The sequence below is a fragment of the Phaenicophaeus curvirostris genome, unplaced genomic scaffold (genome assembly GCF_032191515.1).
Source record: "Phaenicophaeus curvirostris isolate KB17595 unplaced genomic scaffold, BPBGC_Pcur_1.0 scaffold_93, whole genome shotgun sequence".
NCBI classification, from domain to species: Eukaryota; Metazoa; Chordata; class Aves; order Cuculiformes; family Cuculidae; genus Phaenicophaeus; species Phaenicophaeus curvirostris.
The window spans coordinates 15,814-34,702 of record NW_027206715.1 but is presented as its reverse complement, the minus strand read 5'-3'; the positions used below and the strand labels follow the sequence as shown (position 1 = coordinate 34,702).

Here is an 18,889-nt window from a genome sequence, read left to right as displayed (position 1 = left end):
GGTTTTTTTGAGGTGCAGGTTGGATTTTTTGGGGTACAGGTTGGATTTGGGGGTGCAGGGGCCAGATTTGGGGGCGCAGGGTGGGTTTTTTGGGATCCGGGTTGTTTTTTTTGGGGTACAGGTTGGATTTTTTGGGGTGCAGGTTAGTTTTTTCGGGGTACAGGTTGGATTTGGGGGTGCAGGGGCAGGATTTGGGGATCCAGGTTGGGTTTTTTTGGCATGCAGGGTGGGGTTTTGGGGATCCAGGTCAGGTTTTTTGGGATCCAGGTTGGTTTTTTTGAGGTGCAGGTTGGATTTTTTGGGGTGCAGGTTAGTTTTTTCGGGGTACAGGTTGGATTTGGGGGTGCAGGGGCAGGATTTGGGGGTGCAGGGTGGTTTTTTTGGCATGCAGGGTGGGGTTTTGGGGATCCAGGTCGGTTTTTTGGGATCCAGGTTGGTTTTTTTGGGGTACAGGTTGGATTTTTTGGGGTCCAGGTTAGGTTTTTCAGGGTACAGGTTGGATTTGGGGGTGCAGGGGCAGGATTTGGGGGTGCAGGGGCAGGATTTGGGGGTGCAGGGTGGTTTTTTTGGCATGCAGGGTGGGCTTTTGGGGATCCAGGTCGGGTTTTTTGGGATCCAGGTTGGTTTTTTCGGGGTACAGGTTGGATTTGGGGGTGCAGGGGCAGGATTTGGGGGTGCAGGGGCCGGATTTGGGGGCGCAGGGTGGTTTTTTTGGCATGCAGGGTGGGCTTTTGGGGATCCAGGTCGGGTTTTTTGGGATCCGGGTTGGATTTTTTGGGGCGCGGGGTGGATTTTTGGGGGTGCCGGGTGGGTTTTTTGGGATCCGGGTTGGATTTTTTTGGGGGTGCGGGTTGGATCTGGGGGCGCTCACGTCGTTCTCGGCGGTGCCGCAGAGGCTGCAGGCCTTGCACTCGATGCACTGCCAGCGGTAGGTGCGCACGGCGGCCGCCATCGTCACCGTGAACTGCAGGCACGACGGGTGCCCTGGGGACACGGGTCAGCGCCCCCACGCCTCACGCGTGCCCTTAGCGTGTCCTAAGCGTGTCGGCGGGCCCCACGCGTGCTCCGACGCCCCCTAAGACCCCCCAAATCCCCTCTAAACGAGCCCAAACGCGCCCCAAATGAGCCTCAATGTGACCAAACGCGCACACGCGTGGGCTAAGCGTGTGCGAAGCGTGTGCTAAGCGTGTCAGTGGGACCCATGTGAGGCCAAACACACCCGAAATGAGCCCAAACGCCCCCGAAATGACCCCAAACGGACCCGAAATGAGCCTCAATGAGACCAAACGTGCACACGCATGGGCTAAGCGTGTGCGAAGCGTGTGCTAAGCGTGTCAGCGGGACCCATGGGAGGCCAAACACACCCGAAATGAGCCCAAACGCCCCCGAAATGACCCCAAACGGACCCGAAATGAGCCTCAATGAGACCAAACGTGCACACGCGTGGGCTAAGCGTGTGCCAAGCGTGTGCTAAGCGTGTCAGCGGGACCCGCGGGAGGCCAAACGCACCCGAAACGAGCCCAAATGCACCCAAAATGAGCCCAAACGCACCCGAAATGAGCCAAACGCACCCAAAATGAGCCTCAATGTGACCAAACGTGCACACACGTGGGCTAAGCGTGTGCGAAGCGTGTGCTAAGCGTGTCAGCGGGACCCATGGGAGGCCAAACGCCCCCGAAATGAGCCCAAACCCCCCTAAATGAGCCCAAACGCCCCCGAAATGACCCCAAATGGACCTGAAATGAGCCTCAATGTGACCAAACGCGCACACGCGTGGGCTAAGCGTGTGCCAAGCGTGTGCTAAGCGTGTCAGCGGGACCCACGTGAGGCCAAACACACCCGAAACGAGCCCAAATGCACCCGAAATGAGCCCAAACGCCCCTGAAATGAGCCTCAATGTGACCAAACGCGCACACGCGTGGGCTAAGCGTGTGCGAAGCGTGTGCTAAGCGTGTCAGCGGGACCCGCGGGAGCCCAAACGCCCCCGAAATGAGCCCAAACGCCCACAAAATGAGCCCGAACACGCCTCACACACCCCCAGGTGTGTCCTAAGCGTGTCCTAAGCATGTCAGAGGGCCCCACATGGGCCCAAACGCCCCCGAAATGAGCCCAAAGTCACCCCAAACGAGCCCAAAGTCACCCTAACTGAGCCCAAACAGGCCTCACGCGTGTCCAGGCGTGTTCTAAGCGTGTCAGCGTGCCCCACGGGTGCCCAAACGCACCCGAAGTGTCCCCAGCTTCACTCTAAACGAGCCCAGACGTGCCCTAAGCGTGTGCTCCTGACCTAAGCGAGACCTAGTGGGCTCTAAGCATGCTCTAAGCGTGCTCTAAGCATGTGCGTGTGCCCTAAGCGTGCTCTAGCGTGCTCTAAGCGTGTTCAGGTGCTCTAAGCGTGCTCTAGCGTGCTCTAAGCATGTGTGAGTGCCCTAAGCGTGCTCTAGCGTGCTCTAAGCGTGTTCAGGTGCTCTAAGTGTGCTCTAAGCATGCTCTAAGCATGTGTGAGTGCCCTAAGCGTGCTCTAAGCGTGCTCTAAGCGTGTTCAGGTGCTCTAAGCGTGCTCTAAGCGTGCTCTAAGCATGTGTGAGTGCCCTAAGCGTGCTCTAAGCGTGCTCTAAGCGTGTTCAGGTGCTCTAAGAGTGCTCTAAGTGTGCTCTAAGCATGTTCTAAGCATGTGTGAGTGCCATAAGCGTGCTCTAAACGTGCTCTAAGCGTGTTCAGGTGCTCTAAGCGTGCTCTAAGCATGCTCTAAGCATGTGTGAGTGCCATAAGCGTGCTCTAAGCATGCTCTAAGCGCGTTCAGGTGCTCTAAGTGTGCTCTAAGCATGTTCTAAGCATGCTCTAAGCATGTGTGAGTGCCATAAGCGTGCTCTAAACGTGCTCTAAGCGTGTTCAGGTGCTCTAAGTGTGCTCTAAGTGTGCTCTAAGCATGTGTGAGTGCCCTAAGCGTGCTCTAAGCGTGCTCTAAGCGTGTTCAGGTGCTCTAAGTGTGCTCTAAGCATGCTCTAAGCATGTGTGAGTGCCCTAAGCGTGCTCTAAACGTGCTCTAAGCGTGTTCAGGTGCTCTAAGTGTGCTCTAAGTGTGCTCTAAGCATGTGTGAGTGCCCTAAGCGTGCTCTAAGCGTGCTCTAAGCGTGTTCAGGTGCTCTAAGTGTGCTCTAAGCGTGCTCTAAGCATGTTCTAAGCATCTGTGAGTGCCCTAAGCGTGCTCTAAGCGTGCCCTAAGCATGTTCAGGTGCTCTAAGCGTGCTCTAAGTGTGCTCTAAGCATGTGCGTGTGGCCTAAGCGTGCTCTAGCGTGCTCTAAGCGTGTTCAGGTGCTCTAAGAGTGCTCTAAGTGTGCTCTAAGCATGCTCTAAGCATGTGTGAGTGCCCTAAGCGTGCTCTAAGCGTGCTCTAAGCGTGTTCAGGTGCTCTAAGAGTGCCCTAAGCGTGCTCTAAGTGTGTTCAGGTGCTCTAAGTGTGCTCTAAGCATGCTCTAAGCATGTGTGAGTGCCCTAAGCGTGCTCTAAGCGTGCTCTAAGCGTGTTCAGGTGCTCTAAGAGTGCCCTAAGCGTGCTCTAAGCGTGTTCAGGTGCTCTAAGCGTGCTCTAAGTGTGCTCTAAGCATGTGTGAGTGCCCTAAGCGTGCTCTAAGCGTGCCCTAAGCGTGTTCAGGTGCTCTAAGTGTGCTCTAAGCATGCTCTAAGCATGTGTGAGTGCCCTAAGCGTGCCCTAAGCGTGTTCAGGTGCTCTAAGTGTGCTCTAAGCATGCTCTAAGCATGTGTGAGTGCCCTAAGCGTGCTCTAAGCGTGCTCTAAGCGTGTTCAGGTGCTCTAAGAGTGCTCTAAGCGTGCTCTAAGCATCTGTGAGTGCCCTAAGCGTGCTCTAAGCGTGCTCTAAGCGTGTTCAGGTGCTCTAAGAGTGCCCTAAGCGTGCTCTAAGTGTGTTCAGGTGCTCTAAGTGTGCTCTAAGCATGCTCTAAGCATGTGTGAGTGCCCTAAGCGTGCTCTAAGCGTGCTCTAAGCGTGTTCAGGTGCTCTAAGAGTGCCCTAAGCGTGCTCTAAGCGTGTTCAGGTGCTCTAAGCGTGCTCTAAGTGTGCTCTAAGCATGTGTGAGTGCCCTAAGCGTGCTCTAAGCGTGCCCTAAGCGTGTTCAGGTGCTCTAAGTGTGCTCTAAGCATGCTCTAAGCATGTGTGAGTGCCCTAAGCGTGCTCTAAGCGTGCTCTAAGCGTGTTCAGGTGCTCTAAGAGTGCTCTAAGCATGCTCTAAGTGTGCTCTAAGCATGTGTGAGTGCCCTAAGCGTGCTCTAAGCGTGCCCTAAGCGTGTTCAGGTGCTCTAAGTGTGCTCTAAGCATGCTCTAAGCATGTGTGAGTGCCCTAAGCGTGCCCTAAGCGTGTTCAGGTGCTCTAAGTGTGCTCTAAGCATGCTCTAAGCATGTGTGAGTGCCCTAAGCGTGCTCTAAGCGTGCTCTAAGCGTGTTCAGGTGCTCTAAGAGTGCTCTAAGCGTGCTCTAAGCATCTGTGAGTGCCCTAAGCGTGCTCTAAGCGTGCTCTAAGCGTGTTCAGGTGCTCTAAGAGTGCTCTAAGCGTGCTCTAAGTGTGCTCTAAGCATGTGTGAGTGCCCTAAGCGTGCTCTAAGCGTGCTCTAAGCATGTTCAGGTGCTCTAAGAGTGCTCTAAGCGTGCTCTAAGCGTGCCCTAAGCGTGTTCAGGTGCTCTAAGAGTGCTCTAAGCATGCTCTAAGCATGTGTGAGTGCCATAAGCGTGCTCTAAGCGTGCCCTAAGCGTGTTCAGGTGCTCTAAGAGTGCTCTAAGCGTGCTCTAAGCATGCTCTAAGCATGTGTGAGTGCCCTAAGCGTGCTCTAAGCGTGCTCTAAGCGTGTTCAGGTGCTCTAAGCGTGCTCTAAGTGTGCTCTAAGCATGTTCTAAGCATGTGTGAGTGCCCTAAGCGTGCTCTAAACATGCTCTAAGCGTGTTCAGGTGCTCTAAGTGTGCTCTAGCGTGCTCTAAGCGTGTTCTAAGCATACGCTCGTGCTCTAAGTGTGCTCCTAGCGTGCTGTAAGCGTGTTGGCGTGCGCTAAGCGTGCCGTAAGCGTGTTGGCGTGCGCTAAGCGTGCCGTAAGCGTGTTGGCGTGCGCTAAGCGTGCCGTAAGCGTGTTGGCGTGCGCTAAGCGTGCCGTAAGCGTGTTACCGGCGCGGCCGCAGTCGGCGCAGGCGATGAGCTCCTCGGCGCAGCCGCTTTTCCTCGTCCCTCCTAGACAGAAATCACAGTAACCGGACGGAGCCCCCGGCCCCTCGGGGGCTGCACGAGCTGAAAAGCAGCAGAGAAACCACCCCCCCCACATCAAGAGCTGGAAAGAGGGGGGGGGGGGGCACCCCAAAAATCCTTCCCCCCCCCTCCCCGAACCCCAAAATCCCCCTCAGCCCCCCCAAATCCACCTGCGTTACCTGTGCCGCGACGCTGGTTTTCGGGGATCCAGTTCAGCTCCTTGTAAAACTCTGAGGGGGGGGGGGGAAAGGGGGAGCAGGAGGTGAACCCCCCCCTCCAACCTCCCCCCCCCCCAAAACTGGAGGATTTGGGGGGGTTCAGGTGGTTTGGGGGGATAAAATGCAGCCCCCCCCCCAAAAAAAAACCTTGGGAGCCCCCAAAATGGGGCTGGGACCCCCACCCAGGACATCTAGACCCCCCAAAATGGGGCTGGGACCCCCCCAGGACATCTAGACGCCCCCAAAACAGGGCTGGGACCCCCCAAAATGGGGTTGTGACCCCTCAAAATGGGGCTGGGACCCCTCCCGCGACATCTGGAGCCCCCCAAAACAGGGCTGGGACCCCTCAAAATGGGGTGGGACCCCCCCAGGACATCCGGACCCCCCCAAAATGGGGCTGGGACCCCTCCCACGCCATCTGGCCCCCCCCAAACCAGGGCTGGGACCCCCCAAAATGGGGTGTGACCCCCCAAAATGGGGCTGGGACCCCTCCCACGCCATCTGGCCCCCCCCGAAACCAGGGCTGGGACCCCCCGAAATGGGGTTGTAACCCCCCAAAATGGGGCTGGGACCCCTCCCACGACATCTGGCCCCCCCCAAACCAGGGCTGGGACCCCCCAAAATGGGGTGTGACCCCCCAAAATGGGGCTGGGACCCCTCCCACGACATCTGGCCCCCCCCAAACCAGGGCTGGGACCCCCCAAAATGGGGTGGGACCCCCCAAAATGGGGCTGGGACCCCTCCCACGCCATCTGGCCCCCCCCGAAACCAGGGCTGGGACCCCCCAAAATGGGGTTGTAACCCCTCAAAATGGGGCTGGGACCCCCCCACGACAACTGGACACCCCCAAAATGGGGCTGGGACCCTCCCAGTGACATGTGGATCCCCCCAAAATGGGGCTGGGACCCCTCAAAATGGGGCTGGGACCCCCCCAGGACATCTGGACACCCCCAAAACAGGGCTGGGACCCCTCAAAATGGCGCTGGGACCCCTCCCACGACATCTGGACCCCCCAAAAACAGGGCTGGGACCCTGGAAAATGGGGTGTGACCCCCCAAAATGGGGCTGGGACCCCTCCCACGACATCTGGAGCCCCCCAAAACAGGGCTGGGACCCCTCAAAATGGGGCTGGGACCCCTCCCACGACATCTGGTCCCCCCAAACCAGGGCTGGGACCCCCCCAGGACATCTGGACCCCCCCAAAACAGGGCTGGGACCCCCCAAAATGGGGTTGTAACCCCTCAAAATGGGGCTGGGACCCCCCCACGACAACTGGACCCCCCCAAAATGGGGCTGGGACCCTCCCCAGGACATCTGGATCCCCCCAAAATGGGGCTGGGACCCCCCAAAATGGGGCTGGGACCCCTCCCAGGCCATCCGGCCCCCCCCAAACCAGGGCTGGGACCCCCCAAAATGGAGTGTGACCCCTCGAAATGGGGCTGGGACCCCTCCCACGACATCTGCCCCCCCCCAAACCAGGGCTGGGACCCCCCAAAATGGGGTGTGACCCCCCAAAATGGGGCTGGAACCCCCCAAAATGGGGCTGGGACCCCTCCCACGACATCTGCCCCCCCCCAAAATGGGGCTGGGACCCCCCAAAATGGGGTGTGACCCCCCAAAATGGGGCTGGGACCCCCCAAAATGGGGTGTGACCCCCCAAAATGGGGCTGGGACCCCCCAAAATGGGGTTGTGACCCCCCCAGACCGGGGCCGGGGGTGTTTGGGGGGGTTCCCCGCGACTCACGCTTGTGGTGGTTGCGGCGGGGGGCCCCGAGGCGCTCGCCCTGCTCGTCGCCCTCCTCCTCGGCCAGGTGGGTGTGGGTGTAGTGGTAGCTCAGCCCCGGGCGGTTCTTGTAGCGCTTCCCGCACACTGAGGGCACCAAAAATCTTCATTTCCACACGGCCGCTTCCCTCCCCCCCATTTCCACCCTTCGAATTGTATATTTTAATTTTTTTTTACATTTTTTTTAATATTTTTAGTCGTACCCTTTCATCTCTACCTTTTCATCCGCACATTTTTATTTTTACAATTTTTTTTTATATTTTTATTTGGCCGGTTTTATTCCTCCATCCCTATTTTCACTTTTTTTTTAATGGTTTTATTTGGACATTTTTACTTGGACATTTTTTATTTGCACATTTTTATTTCTCTATCTCTATTTCTATTTTTTTTGCATTTTCATTGGGACATTTTTATTTCTATATCTCTATTTTTATTTTTTTTTGCATTTTTATTTGCACATTTTTATTTCTATATCTCTTTTTTTTTTTTGCATTTTTATTTGGACATTTTTATTTCTCTATCTCTATTTTTACTTTTTTTTAATATTTTTATTTGGACGTTATTTCTCTATCTCTATTTTTATTTTTTTTTGCATTTTTATTTGCACATTTTTATTTCTATATCTCTATTTTTTTTTTTTTGCATTTTTATTTGCACATTTTTATTTCTATATCTCTATTTTTTTTTTTTGCATTTTTATTTGCACATTTTTATTTCTATATCTCTATTTTTTTTTTTTGCATTTTTATTTGCACATTTTTATTTCTATATCTCTTTTTTTTTTTTTTGCATTTTTATTTGCACATTTTTATTTCTATATCTCTATTTTTATTTTTTTTTGCATTTTTATTTGGACATTTTTATTTCTATATCTCTATTTTTATTTTTTTTGCATTTTTATTTGCACATTTTTACTTCTCTATCTCTATTTTTATTTTTTTTTGCATTTTTATTTGCACATTTTTATTTCTATATCTCTATTTTTATTTTTTTTGCATTTTTATTTGCACATTTTTATTTCTCTATCTCTATTTTTATTTTTTTTTAATATTTTTATTTGGACGTTATTTCTCCATCTCTATTTCTACTTTTTTTAATATTTTTATTTCAATGTTATTTCTCTATCTCTATTTTTACTTTTTTTTTAATATTTTTATTTCGATGTTATTTCTCTATCTCTATTTTTACTTTTTTTTTAATATTTTTATTTGGATGTTATTTCTCTATCTCTATTTTTATTTTTTTTGTATTTCTATTTGGACATTTTTATTTCTCTATCTCTACTTTTACTTTTTTTTAATATTTTTATTTGGACGTTATTTCTATATCTCTTTTTTTTTTTTTTTGCATTTTTATTTGGACGTTTTTATTTCTCCATCTCTATTTTTACTTTTTTTTTAATATTTTTATTTGGACGTTTTTATTTGCAGCTTTTTTTTCACACATTTTTATTTCTAGATCTCGATTAACTTTTTTCTATCTATTTTTATTTGGACATTTTTATTTGTACCTTTTTATTTGCACATTTTCATTTTTACCTTTTTTTTATATTTTTAGTTGGACAGTTTTACTTTTACATTTTGATTTTTACATTTTTTTCCATATTTTTATTGGGACATTTTTAGTTGTATATCTTTATTTTTACTTTTTTATATTTTTATTTGTACTTTTTTACATTTTTACTTGTACATTTTTATTTTTTTGTTTTTACTTCTTTATATTTTTATTTGCACATTTTTACTTTTACATTTTTGGGTTTACTTTTTTTTTTATATTTTTATTTTTCCATTTTTATTCGTGTATCTTTATTTGTACATCTTTATTTTTATTGTTTTTCCATTTTTATTTGTATATTTTTACTTTTTTATTTTTATTTGTGTGGTTTTCTTGTATATTTTTACTTTCTAATTTTTGTTTTTAGATTTTTATTTGTGTATTTTTACTAATATATTTTTATATTTTTTACTTTTACATTTTTATTTGTACATTTTTATTTGTATATATTTATTTTCTATTTTTATTTTTTATTTGTATATTTTTATTTTTTTATTTGTATATTTTCCACATTTGTATTTTTACATTTAATTTAATTCTTTTTATTGCAATTTTTAGTTTTAGATTTTTTTAATTTTATTTTTCTATTTTTTATTTTTCTATTTTTTATTTTTCTATTTTTTATTTTTCTATTTTTTATTTTTATATTTTTTATTTCCATGTTTTTTATTTCTACTTTACTATCTTTTAATTTTATTTTTATTATATTTATTTTTCATATTTAATTTCAGTTTTTTATGTTTACACCTATTTTCATTTTTATCTGTATTATATTTATTTTTATATTTTTAGTTTTAGCTTTATATTTATCTTCATTTTTATTATTTTTACCACATTTATTTTTTTATTATTTTTCTTTTCACATTTTTTATTTCCTTTTTATTTTTTCCTTTTGATTTTTACATTCATTTTCATTCTATTTATTTTTATATTTATTTCAATTTTACTTTACATTTACCTTTATTTTTACCACATTTATTTTTTTATTACTTTTCTTTTCACATTTTTTATTTCCTTTTTATTTTTTCCCTTTGATTTTTACCTTTATTTTCATTCTATTCATTTTTTTTCTTGATTCCAGGTTTATTTTTTCATTTTCTCTCCATTTTTTGCCTCATTTCTCTATTTATTTTACTTTTCGCTCTGGTTTTCTCTTTGCTCTTTGTTTTCAGCCCCAGTTTTCCTCTTTTTATTCCGCTTTTCCCCGTCCCGGGCCCTTTTCTCTCTCGTTTATTGAGGTTCCAGGTTATTTTCGGGGCACTCACTGTCGCACACGTAGGGTTTGTCTCTGTCCTCGAGCGCCGACGCCTCCGAGCGCTTCCGAACGGCCCCCAGCCCGCAGCCCTGGGGGGGGGGGGGAACAACAACGCGGGGGGTCGGAACCCCAAAAACCTTGGGGTCCCACCTAGGCCCCCCCCGGGGTCGCCTCCCACCCCCCTCCTTGGGGTCCCGCCTTGTGTCCCCCCCTCTTGGGGTCCCCCCTTGTGCGTCCCACCCCTTTAAGGTCCCCCCACCCAACCTTAGACTCTCACCTTGGTTCCCCCCCTCTTGGGGTCCCACCTTGGTTCCCCCCCCTTTAAGGTCCCCCCCTCCCACCTTGGACTCTCACCTTGGTTCCCCCATCTTGGGGTCCCACCTTGGTTCCCCCCGCTTTAAGGTCCCCCCCCTCCCACCTTGGACTCCCACCTTGGTTCCCCCCCTCTTGGGGTCCCACCTTGGTTCCCCTCCTTGGGGTCCCCCCTCCCACCTTGGACTCCCACTTTGGTTCCCCCCCCACCTTGTCCCTCCCCCACTCGGGGTCCCACCTTGTGTTCCCCCTCCTTCGGGTCCCCCCCCCAACCTTCGACTCCCACTTTGGTTCCCCACCACCTTGAGGTCCCACCTTGTCCCCCCACCCCTTGGGGTCCCCCCATCTACTTTGAGGTCCCACCTTGTGGCCCCCCCTCCTTGGGGTCCCCCCCCAACCTTCGACTCCCACCTTGGTTCCCCCCCTCCTCGGGGTCCCACCTTGTCCCTCCCCTCCTTGGGGTCCCACTTTATGTCCCCTCCTTTGAGGTCCCCCCACCCAACCTTAGACTCCCACCTTGGTTCCCCCCTTCCTTGGGGTCCCACCTTGTGTCCCTCCCCCCATTGGGCTCCCACCTTGGTTCCCCCCCCTCCTTAGGGTCCCACCTTGTCCCCCTCCCCTTGGGGTCCCATCTTGTCCCACCCCCTTGGGGTCCCACCTTGTGTCCCCCCTCTTTGAGGTTCCCCCCCCACACACCTTGGACTCCCACTTTGGTTCCCCCCACTTTGGGGTCCCACTTTGTGTGCCCTCTCCTTGGGGTCCCACCTTGTGTGTCCCCCCCTTTGAGGTTCCCCCCCCCAACCTTGGGCTCCCACCTTTGTTCCCCCCCCCCCCCCTTAGGGTCCCACCTTGTCCCTCCCCCCCTTAGGGTCCCACCTTGTGTGTCCCCCCCTTTGAGGTCCCCCCCCCAACCTTGGGCTCCCACCTTGGTTCCCCCCCACCTTGGTTCCCCCCCAACCTTGGGGTCCCCCCCCCCCAACTTTTGGGGTCCCCCCCCCCCTTTGGGGTCCCACCTTGGCCTTGTTCCTGTTGCGGCGCCGGGGGGGGTCGTCGTCCAGCTCGTCCCCATCGGGGTCGTGGGGGAAATCGCCCCCCGGCGGCTTCTGAGGGAGGGGGGGTCAGGGGGGAAACGGGGGGGAAGTGGGGGGGAAATGGGGGGGAAATAGGGGGGAAATGGGGGGGAAATAGCGGAAATGGGGGGGGGAATAGGGGGGAAATAGGAGGGAAAGGGGGGAAATAGGGGAGCAAATAGGAAAAAAAGTGGGGAAAGGGGGGAAATAGGAGGGAAAGGGGGGGAAATAGGGGGAAAAGGAGAGGAAGGATGGGAAATGGGGGGGGAAATAGGGGAAAAAATGAGGGGAAGGGGGGAAATGGGGGGAAATAGGAGGGAAAGGGGGGGAAATAGGGGTGCAAATAGGAGGGAAAAGGGGGGGAATGGGGGGAAGGGGGGAAAATAGGGGGAAAAGGGGAGGAAGGGTGGGGAATGGGGGGGAAATACGGGAAAAATGGGGGAAAGGGGGGAAATAGGAGGGAATGGGGGAGGGGAAGGGGGGGAAATGGGGGAAAAGGGAGGAAAAAGGGGGGGACGGGGGAGTGGATGAAGAGAAATGGGGGGAAATGGGGGAAATCGGGGGGGAAAGGGGGGAAAAAGGGAGGAAAAGGGGGAGTGGGTGGAGGGAAATGGGGGAAAAAGGGGGAAAAGAGTGGAAATGGGGGAAAGGGAGAGGAAATGGGGGAAATGGGGGGAAAAGGGAGAGGAAATGGGGGGAATGGGGGAAAAGGGAGAGGAAATGGGGGAAATGGGGGGAAAAGGGAGAGGAAATGGGGAAATGGGGGGAAAAGGGAGAGGAAATGGGGGAAAAGGGAGAGGAAATGGGGGAAATGGGGGGAAAAGGGAGAGGAAATGGGGGGGAAAAGGGGGGAAATGGGGGGCAAGAGGGGGGGGAAAGGGGGGGACAGACAGACAGGAGCCCAGGGAGATGGATTGGGGGGGGGCGGGGCAAGGGGGACGGACGGACAGACAGACAGACAGACAGAGGGACAAGGGCCGCCTCCCCCCCCAACCCCCCAACCCAGGGCTGGAGGGAGGGATGGAAGAGGACGGACGGACAGACAGACAGACAGACAGACGGTGAGCGGGTGGCCTGGATGGACGGAGGGGACAGTGAGAGCAGCGGGACGGACGGACGGACAGCAGGGGCGGGGGGACAAACGGACGGACGGACAGATACAGGGATGGGCGGGCAAGCGGAGGGACAGACGGACAGACAGATACATGGACGGATGGACGGATGGACGGACGGATGAAGAGGTGGATGGAGGGATGGATGGACGGACAGATGGACAGATGGGTGGATGGGTGGATGAATCAAGGGACAGACAGACAGAGAGATAAATGGATGGATGGATGGACTGACAGATAAATGGATGGACAGACAGAGGGACAGATAAATGGATAGATGGATGAATGGATGGACAGATGGACAGATGGATGGATAAATGGAGGGACAGACGGACAGACAGATAAATGGATGGATGGAAGGATGGATGGACAGACGGATGGATGGAAGGACAGACAGACAGACAGATAAATGGATGGATGGAAGGATGGATGGATGGATGGATGGACGGACAGACAGATAAATGGATGGATGGATGGATGGATGGATGGACGGATGGATGGACAGATGGATGGATGGATGGATGGACGGATGGATGGATGGATGGATGGATGGATGGACGGATGGATGGACGGATGGATGGATGGACAGATGGATGGACGGATGGATGGATGGATGGACAGAGAGATAAATGGATGGATGGATGGATGGACAGACGGATGGATGGATGGATGGATGGATAAATGGATGGACAGATGGACAGTCCAATAAATGGATGGATGGATGGATGGACAGACAGATAAATGGATGGATGGATGGATGGATGGATGGATGGATGGATGGATGGATGGATGGATGGATGGACAAAGAGATAAAGGGATGGATGGACGGATGGATGGATGGACGGACGGACAAAGAGATAAATGGATGGATGGACAGACAGATGGATGGATGGATGGACAAAGAGATAAAGGGATGGATGGATAGAAGGATGGACGGACAGACAGACGGACGGATGGACGGGTGGCCGCACCGGGCACTCCATCGCGGCCGCCTCCTCCTCCTTGAGGTCCTTGCGGTCGGTGGGGTCGGCGCAGAGCAGAGCCTCCAGCACCGGCCCCTCGGGGAGACCCCCCCCCTCCTTCTTCAGGGGCGCCTCACAGTCTGGGGGGGGTGGTCAAATACGGGGGGGGGTGTCAGGCTCGGGGGGGACCCCCCCAAAACCCAACCGACCCCCCCAAAACTCACAGGGACGAAGTCGAGGATCCTCCAAGATGTTGAGTCGCCGCTTCTTGCGCCAACAACGAGCTGGGTAGGAGTAAAGCTGCCCCGGGGCCAGGCCTGGGGGGGACACGGGGTGAACCCCAAAAATACCGACCCCCCACCCCCACCCCGGGGCCTCCCCGCAACACTGACACCCCAAAAAACCAACCTCGACACCCCAAAACCAACCTGATCCCCCTCAAAACCAACTTGATCCCCCCAAAAACCAACTTGACACCCCGAAAACCCAACTTGATCCCCCAAAACCCAACCTGACCCCCCAAAACTCCAACCTGACACCCCAAAAAATCAACCTCGACACCCCAAAACCGACTTGATCCCCTCAAAACCAACTTGATCCCCCAAAAACCAACCTGACACCCCAAAAAACAACTTGATCACCCAAAAACCCAACCTGACACCCCAAAATCCCAACCTGACACCTCAAAACCCAACCTGATCCCCCCAAAACCCAACCTGACACCGCAAAAACCAACCTGACACCCCAAAAACCCAACCTGACCCCCTCAAAACCAACTTGATCCCCCAAAAACCCAACCTGACACCCCAAAAACCCAACCTGACCCCCTCAAAACCAACTTGATCCCCCAAAAACCCAACTTGACACCCTCAAACCCAACCTGACACCCCAAAAACCCAACCTGACCCCCTCAAAACCAACTTGATCCCCCAAAAACCCAACCTGACACCCCAAAAACCCAACCTGACCCCCTCAAAACCAACTTGATCCCCCAAAAACCCAACTTGACACCCTCAAACCCAACCTGACACCCCAAAAACCCAACCTGACCCCCTCAAAACCAACTTGATCCCCCAAAAACCCAACCTGACACCCCAAAAACCCAACCTGACCCCCTCAAAACCAACTTGATCCCCCAAAAACCCAACTTGACACCCTCAAACCCAACCTGACACCCCAAAAACCCAACCTGACCCCCTCAAAACCAACTTGATCCCCCAAAAACCCAACCTGACACCCCAAAAACCCAACCTGACCCCCTCAAACCCAACTTGATCCCCCAAAAACCCAACCTGACACCCCAAAAACCCAACCTGACCCCCTCAAAACCAACTTGATCCCCCAAAAACCCAACCTGACACCCCAAAAACCCAACCTGACCCCCTCAAACCCAACTTGATGCCCCCAAAAACCCAACCTGACACCCCAAAAACCCAACCTGACCCCCTCAAAACCAACTTGATCCCCCAAAAACCCAACTTGACACCCTCAAACCCAACCTGACACCCCAAAAACCCAACCTGACCCCTCAAAACTAACTTGATCCCCCAAAAACCCAACCTGACACCCCAAAAACCCAACCTGACCCCTCAAAACTAACTTGATCCCCCAAAAACCCAACCTGACACTCCAAAAAACCAACCTGACCTCCCCAAAAACCAACCTGACACCCCAAAAACCCAGCTTGATACCCTCAAAACCAACTTGATCCCCCAAAAACCCAACCTGATACCCCAAAAGCCAACCTGACACCCCAAAAACCAACTTGATTGCCTTAAAAACCCACCCGACACCCCAAAAACCCAACTTGACACCCCAAAAAACCAACCTGACACCCCAAAAACCAACCTGATCCCCCTCAAACCCAACTTGATCCCCCAAAAAACCAACCTGACTCCCCAAAAAACCAACCTTGACACCACAAAAACCAACCTGACCCCCTCAAAACCCAACCTGACCCCCTCAAAACCAACCTGATCCCCCAAAAACCCAACCTGACACCTCAAAAACCAACTTGATCCCCCAAAAACCCAACCTGATCCCCTCAAAACCAACTTGATCCCCCAAAAACCCAACCTGATCCCCTCAAAACCCAACCTGATCCCCCAAAAACCTAACCTGACCCCCTCAAAACCAACTTGATCCCCCAAAAACCCAACTTTACACCATCAAAACCAACCTGATCCCCCCAAAACCCAACCTGACACCCCAAAAAACCAACCTTGACACCCCAAAAATCCAACCTGACCCCCTCAAAACCCAACCTGACCCCCCCAAAAACCAACCTGACACCCCAAAAAACCCAACCTGATCCCCTCAAAACCAACTTGATCCCCCAAAAACCCAACCTGACACCCCAAAAGCCAACCTGACCTCCTAAAAACCAACTTGATCCCCCCAAAACCAACCTGACACCCCAAAAACCCAACCTGACCCCCTCAAAACCAACTTGATCCCCCAAAAACCCAACCTGACCCCCTCAAACCCAACCTGACCCCCCCAAAACCCAACCTGACCCCCCCAAAAACCAACCTGACACCCCAAAACCCAACCTGATCCCCTAAAAACCCAACCTGACACCCCAAAACCCCAACCTGATGCCCCCAAAAACCAACTTGATGCCCCAAAAACCCAACCTGACACCCCAAAACCCCAACCTGATGCCCCCAAAAACCAACTTGATCCCCCAAAAACCCAACCTGACCCCCCCAAAAACCAACTAGATCCCCCAAAAACCCAACCTGACCCCCTAAAAACCAACTTGATCCCCCTCAAAACCAACTTGATCCCCCAAAAACCCAACTTGACCCCCTCAAACCCCAACTTGACACCCTCAAACCCAACCTGACCCCCTCAAAACCAACTAGATCCCCCAAAAACCCAACCTGACCCCCTAAAAACCAACTTGATCCCCAAAAAACCCAACCTGACCCCCTCAAACCCAACCTGACCCCCCCAAAACCCAACCTGACACCCCAAAAAACCCAACTTGATCCCCAAAACCCAACCTGATCCCCCCAAAACCCAACCTGACCCCCTAAAAACCAACTTGATCCCCCAAAAACCCAACCTGACACCCCAAAAAACCAACCTTGACACCCCAAAAACCAACCTGACCCCCTCAAAACCAACTTGATCCCCCAAAAACCAAACCTGACCCCCTAAAAACCAACTTGATCCCCCCAAAACCCAACCTGACACCCCAAAAACCAACCTGACACTCCAAAAAACCCAACTTGATCCCCTCAAAACCAACTTGATCCCCCAAAAACCCAACTTGACACCCTCAAACCCAACCTGACACCCCAAAAAACCCAACCTGACCCCCTCAAAACCAACTTGACACACCAAAAGCCCAACCTGACACCCCAAAACCCAACCTGACCTCCTAAAAACCAACTTGATGCCCCCAAAACCAACCTGACACCCCAAAAACCCAACCTGACCCCCCCAAAAACCAACTTGATCCCCCAAAAACCAACTTGATCCCCCAAAAACCCAAGCTGACCCCCTCAAAAGCAACTTGATCCCCCAAAAACCCAACCTGACACCCCAAAACCCAACCTGACACCCCAAAAACCCAACTTGATCCCCTCAAACCCGACTTGATCCCCCAAAAACCCAACCTGAACCCCTGAAAACCAACCTGACACCCTCAAATCCAACCTGACACCCCAAAACCCAACCTGACCCCCTCAAAACCAACTTGATCCCCCAAAAACCCAACTTGACACCCTCAAACCCAACCTGACACCCCAAAAACCCAACCTGACCCGCTAAAAACCAACTTGATCCCCAAAAAACCCAACCTGACCCCCTAAAAACCAACCTGACCCCCTCAAAACCCAACCTGACCCCCTCAAAACCAACTTGATCCCCCAAAAACCCAACCTGATCCCCCCAAAACCCAACCTGACGCCCTAAAAACCAACTTGATCCCCCTCAAAACCAACTTGATCCCCCAAAAACCCAACTTGACCCCCTCAAACCCAACTTGATGCCCCCAAAAACCCAACCTGACCCCCTAAAAACCAACTTGATCCCCCTCAGAACCAACTTGATGCCCCAAAAACCCAACTTGACACCCTCAAACCCAACCTGACCCCCTCAAAACCAACATGACCCACTCAAAACCAACTTGATCCCCCCAAAACCCAACCTGACCCCCTAAAAACCAACTTGATCCCCAAAAAACCCAACCTGACCCCCCCAAAACCCAACCTGACCCCCCTCAAAACCAACTTGATCCCCCAAAAACCCAACCTGACACCCCAAAAACCAACCTGACACTCCAAAAAACCCAACTTGATCCCCTCAAAACCAACTTGATGCCCCCAAAAACCCAACCTGATGCCCCAAAACCCAACCTGACCCCCTCAAAACCAACTTGATCCCCCTCAAACCCAACTTGATGCCCCCAAAAACCCAACCTGACCCCCTAAAAACCAACTTGATGCCCCCAAAACCCAACCTGACACCCCAAAAACCCAACCTGACCCCCTCAAAACCAACTTGATCCCCCTCAGAACCAACCTGACACCCCAAAAACCCAACTTGACATCCTCAAACCCAACTTGACACCCCAAAAACCCAACCTGACCCCCTCAAAACCCAACCTGACCCCACAAAACCCAACCTGACCCCCTCAAAACCAACTTGATCCCCCTCAGAACCAACTTGATGCCCCAAAAACCCAACTTGATGCCCTCAAACCCAACCTGACACCCCAAAAACCCAACCTGACCCCCTGAAAACCCAACCTGACACCCCAAAAACCCAACTTGATCCCCTCAAACCCAACTTGATGCCCCCAAAAACCCAACCTGACCCCCAAAAAACCAACTTGATCCCCCTCAGAACCAACTTGATCCCCCAAAAACCCAACCTGACCCCCTCAAACCCAACTTGATGCCCCCAAAAACCCAACCTGACCCCCCAAAAACCAACTTGATGCCCCCAAAACCCAACCTGACCCCCTCAAAACCAACTTGATCCCCCTCAAAAGCAACTTGATCCCCCAAAAACCCAACTTGACCCCCTCAAAACCAACTTGATGCCCCCAAAACCCAACCTGACCCCCTCAAACCCAACTTGACACCCCAAAAACCCAACCTGACACCCCAAAAACCCAACCTGATCCCCCCAAAACCCAACCTGATCCCCTCAAAACCAACTTGATGCCCCAAAAACCCAACTTGACATCCTCAAACCCAACTTGACACCCCAAAAACCCAACCTGACCCCCTCAAAACCCAACCTGACCCCACAAAACCCAACCTGATCCCCCCAAAACCCAACCTGATCCCCTCAAAACCAACTTGATGCCCCAAAAACCCAACTTGACCCCCTCAAACCCAACCACCGGCCGCGTGTGGACC

The 18,889-nt window shown here is 51.3% G+C and overlaps 1 protein-coding gene across 2 annotated transcripts in view; it reads right to left on the bottom strand.

Annotated features, from left to right (window-relative positions):
- DPF1 (double PHD fingers 1) overlaps positions 1 to 18,889 on the bottom strand; it is a 35,191-nt gene that overhangs the window by 5,207 nt on the left and 11,095 nt on the right. Inside the window, exons 3-10 of one of the 2 annotated variants that reach the window (XM_069882222.1) lie at positions 13,736 to 13,828; positions 13,521 to 13,651; positions 11,381 to 11,470; positions 10,066 to 10,144; positions 7,208 to 7,333; positions 5,425 to 5,475; positions 5,168 to 5,287; positions 872 to 984 (exon numbers count right to left, since the gene is read on the bottom strand). In XM_069882222.1, the coding sequence (XP_069738323.1) occupies positions 872 to 984; positions 5,168 to 5,287; positions 5,425 to 5,475; positions 7,208 to 7,333; positions 10,066 to 10,144; positions 11,381 to 11,470; positions 13,521 to 13,651; positions 13,736 to 13,828 (803 nt within the window). The remainder of the gene's footprint in view (positions 1 to 871; positions 985 to 5,167; positions 5,288 to 5,424; positions 5,476 to 7,207; positions 7,334 to 10,065; positions 10,145 to 11,380; positions 11,471 to 13,520; positions 13,652 to 13,735; positions 13,829 to 18,889) is intronic. The other variant, XM_069882223.1, reaches the window with a different exon arrangement.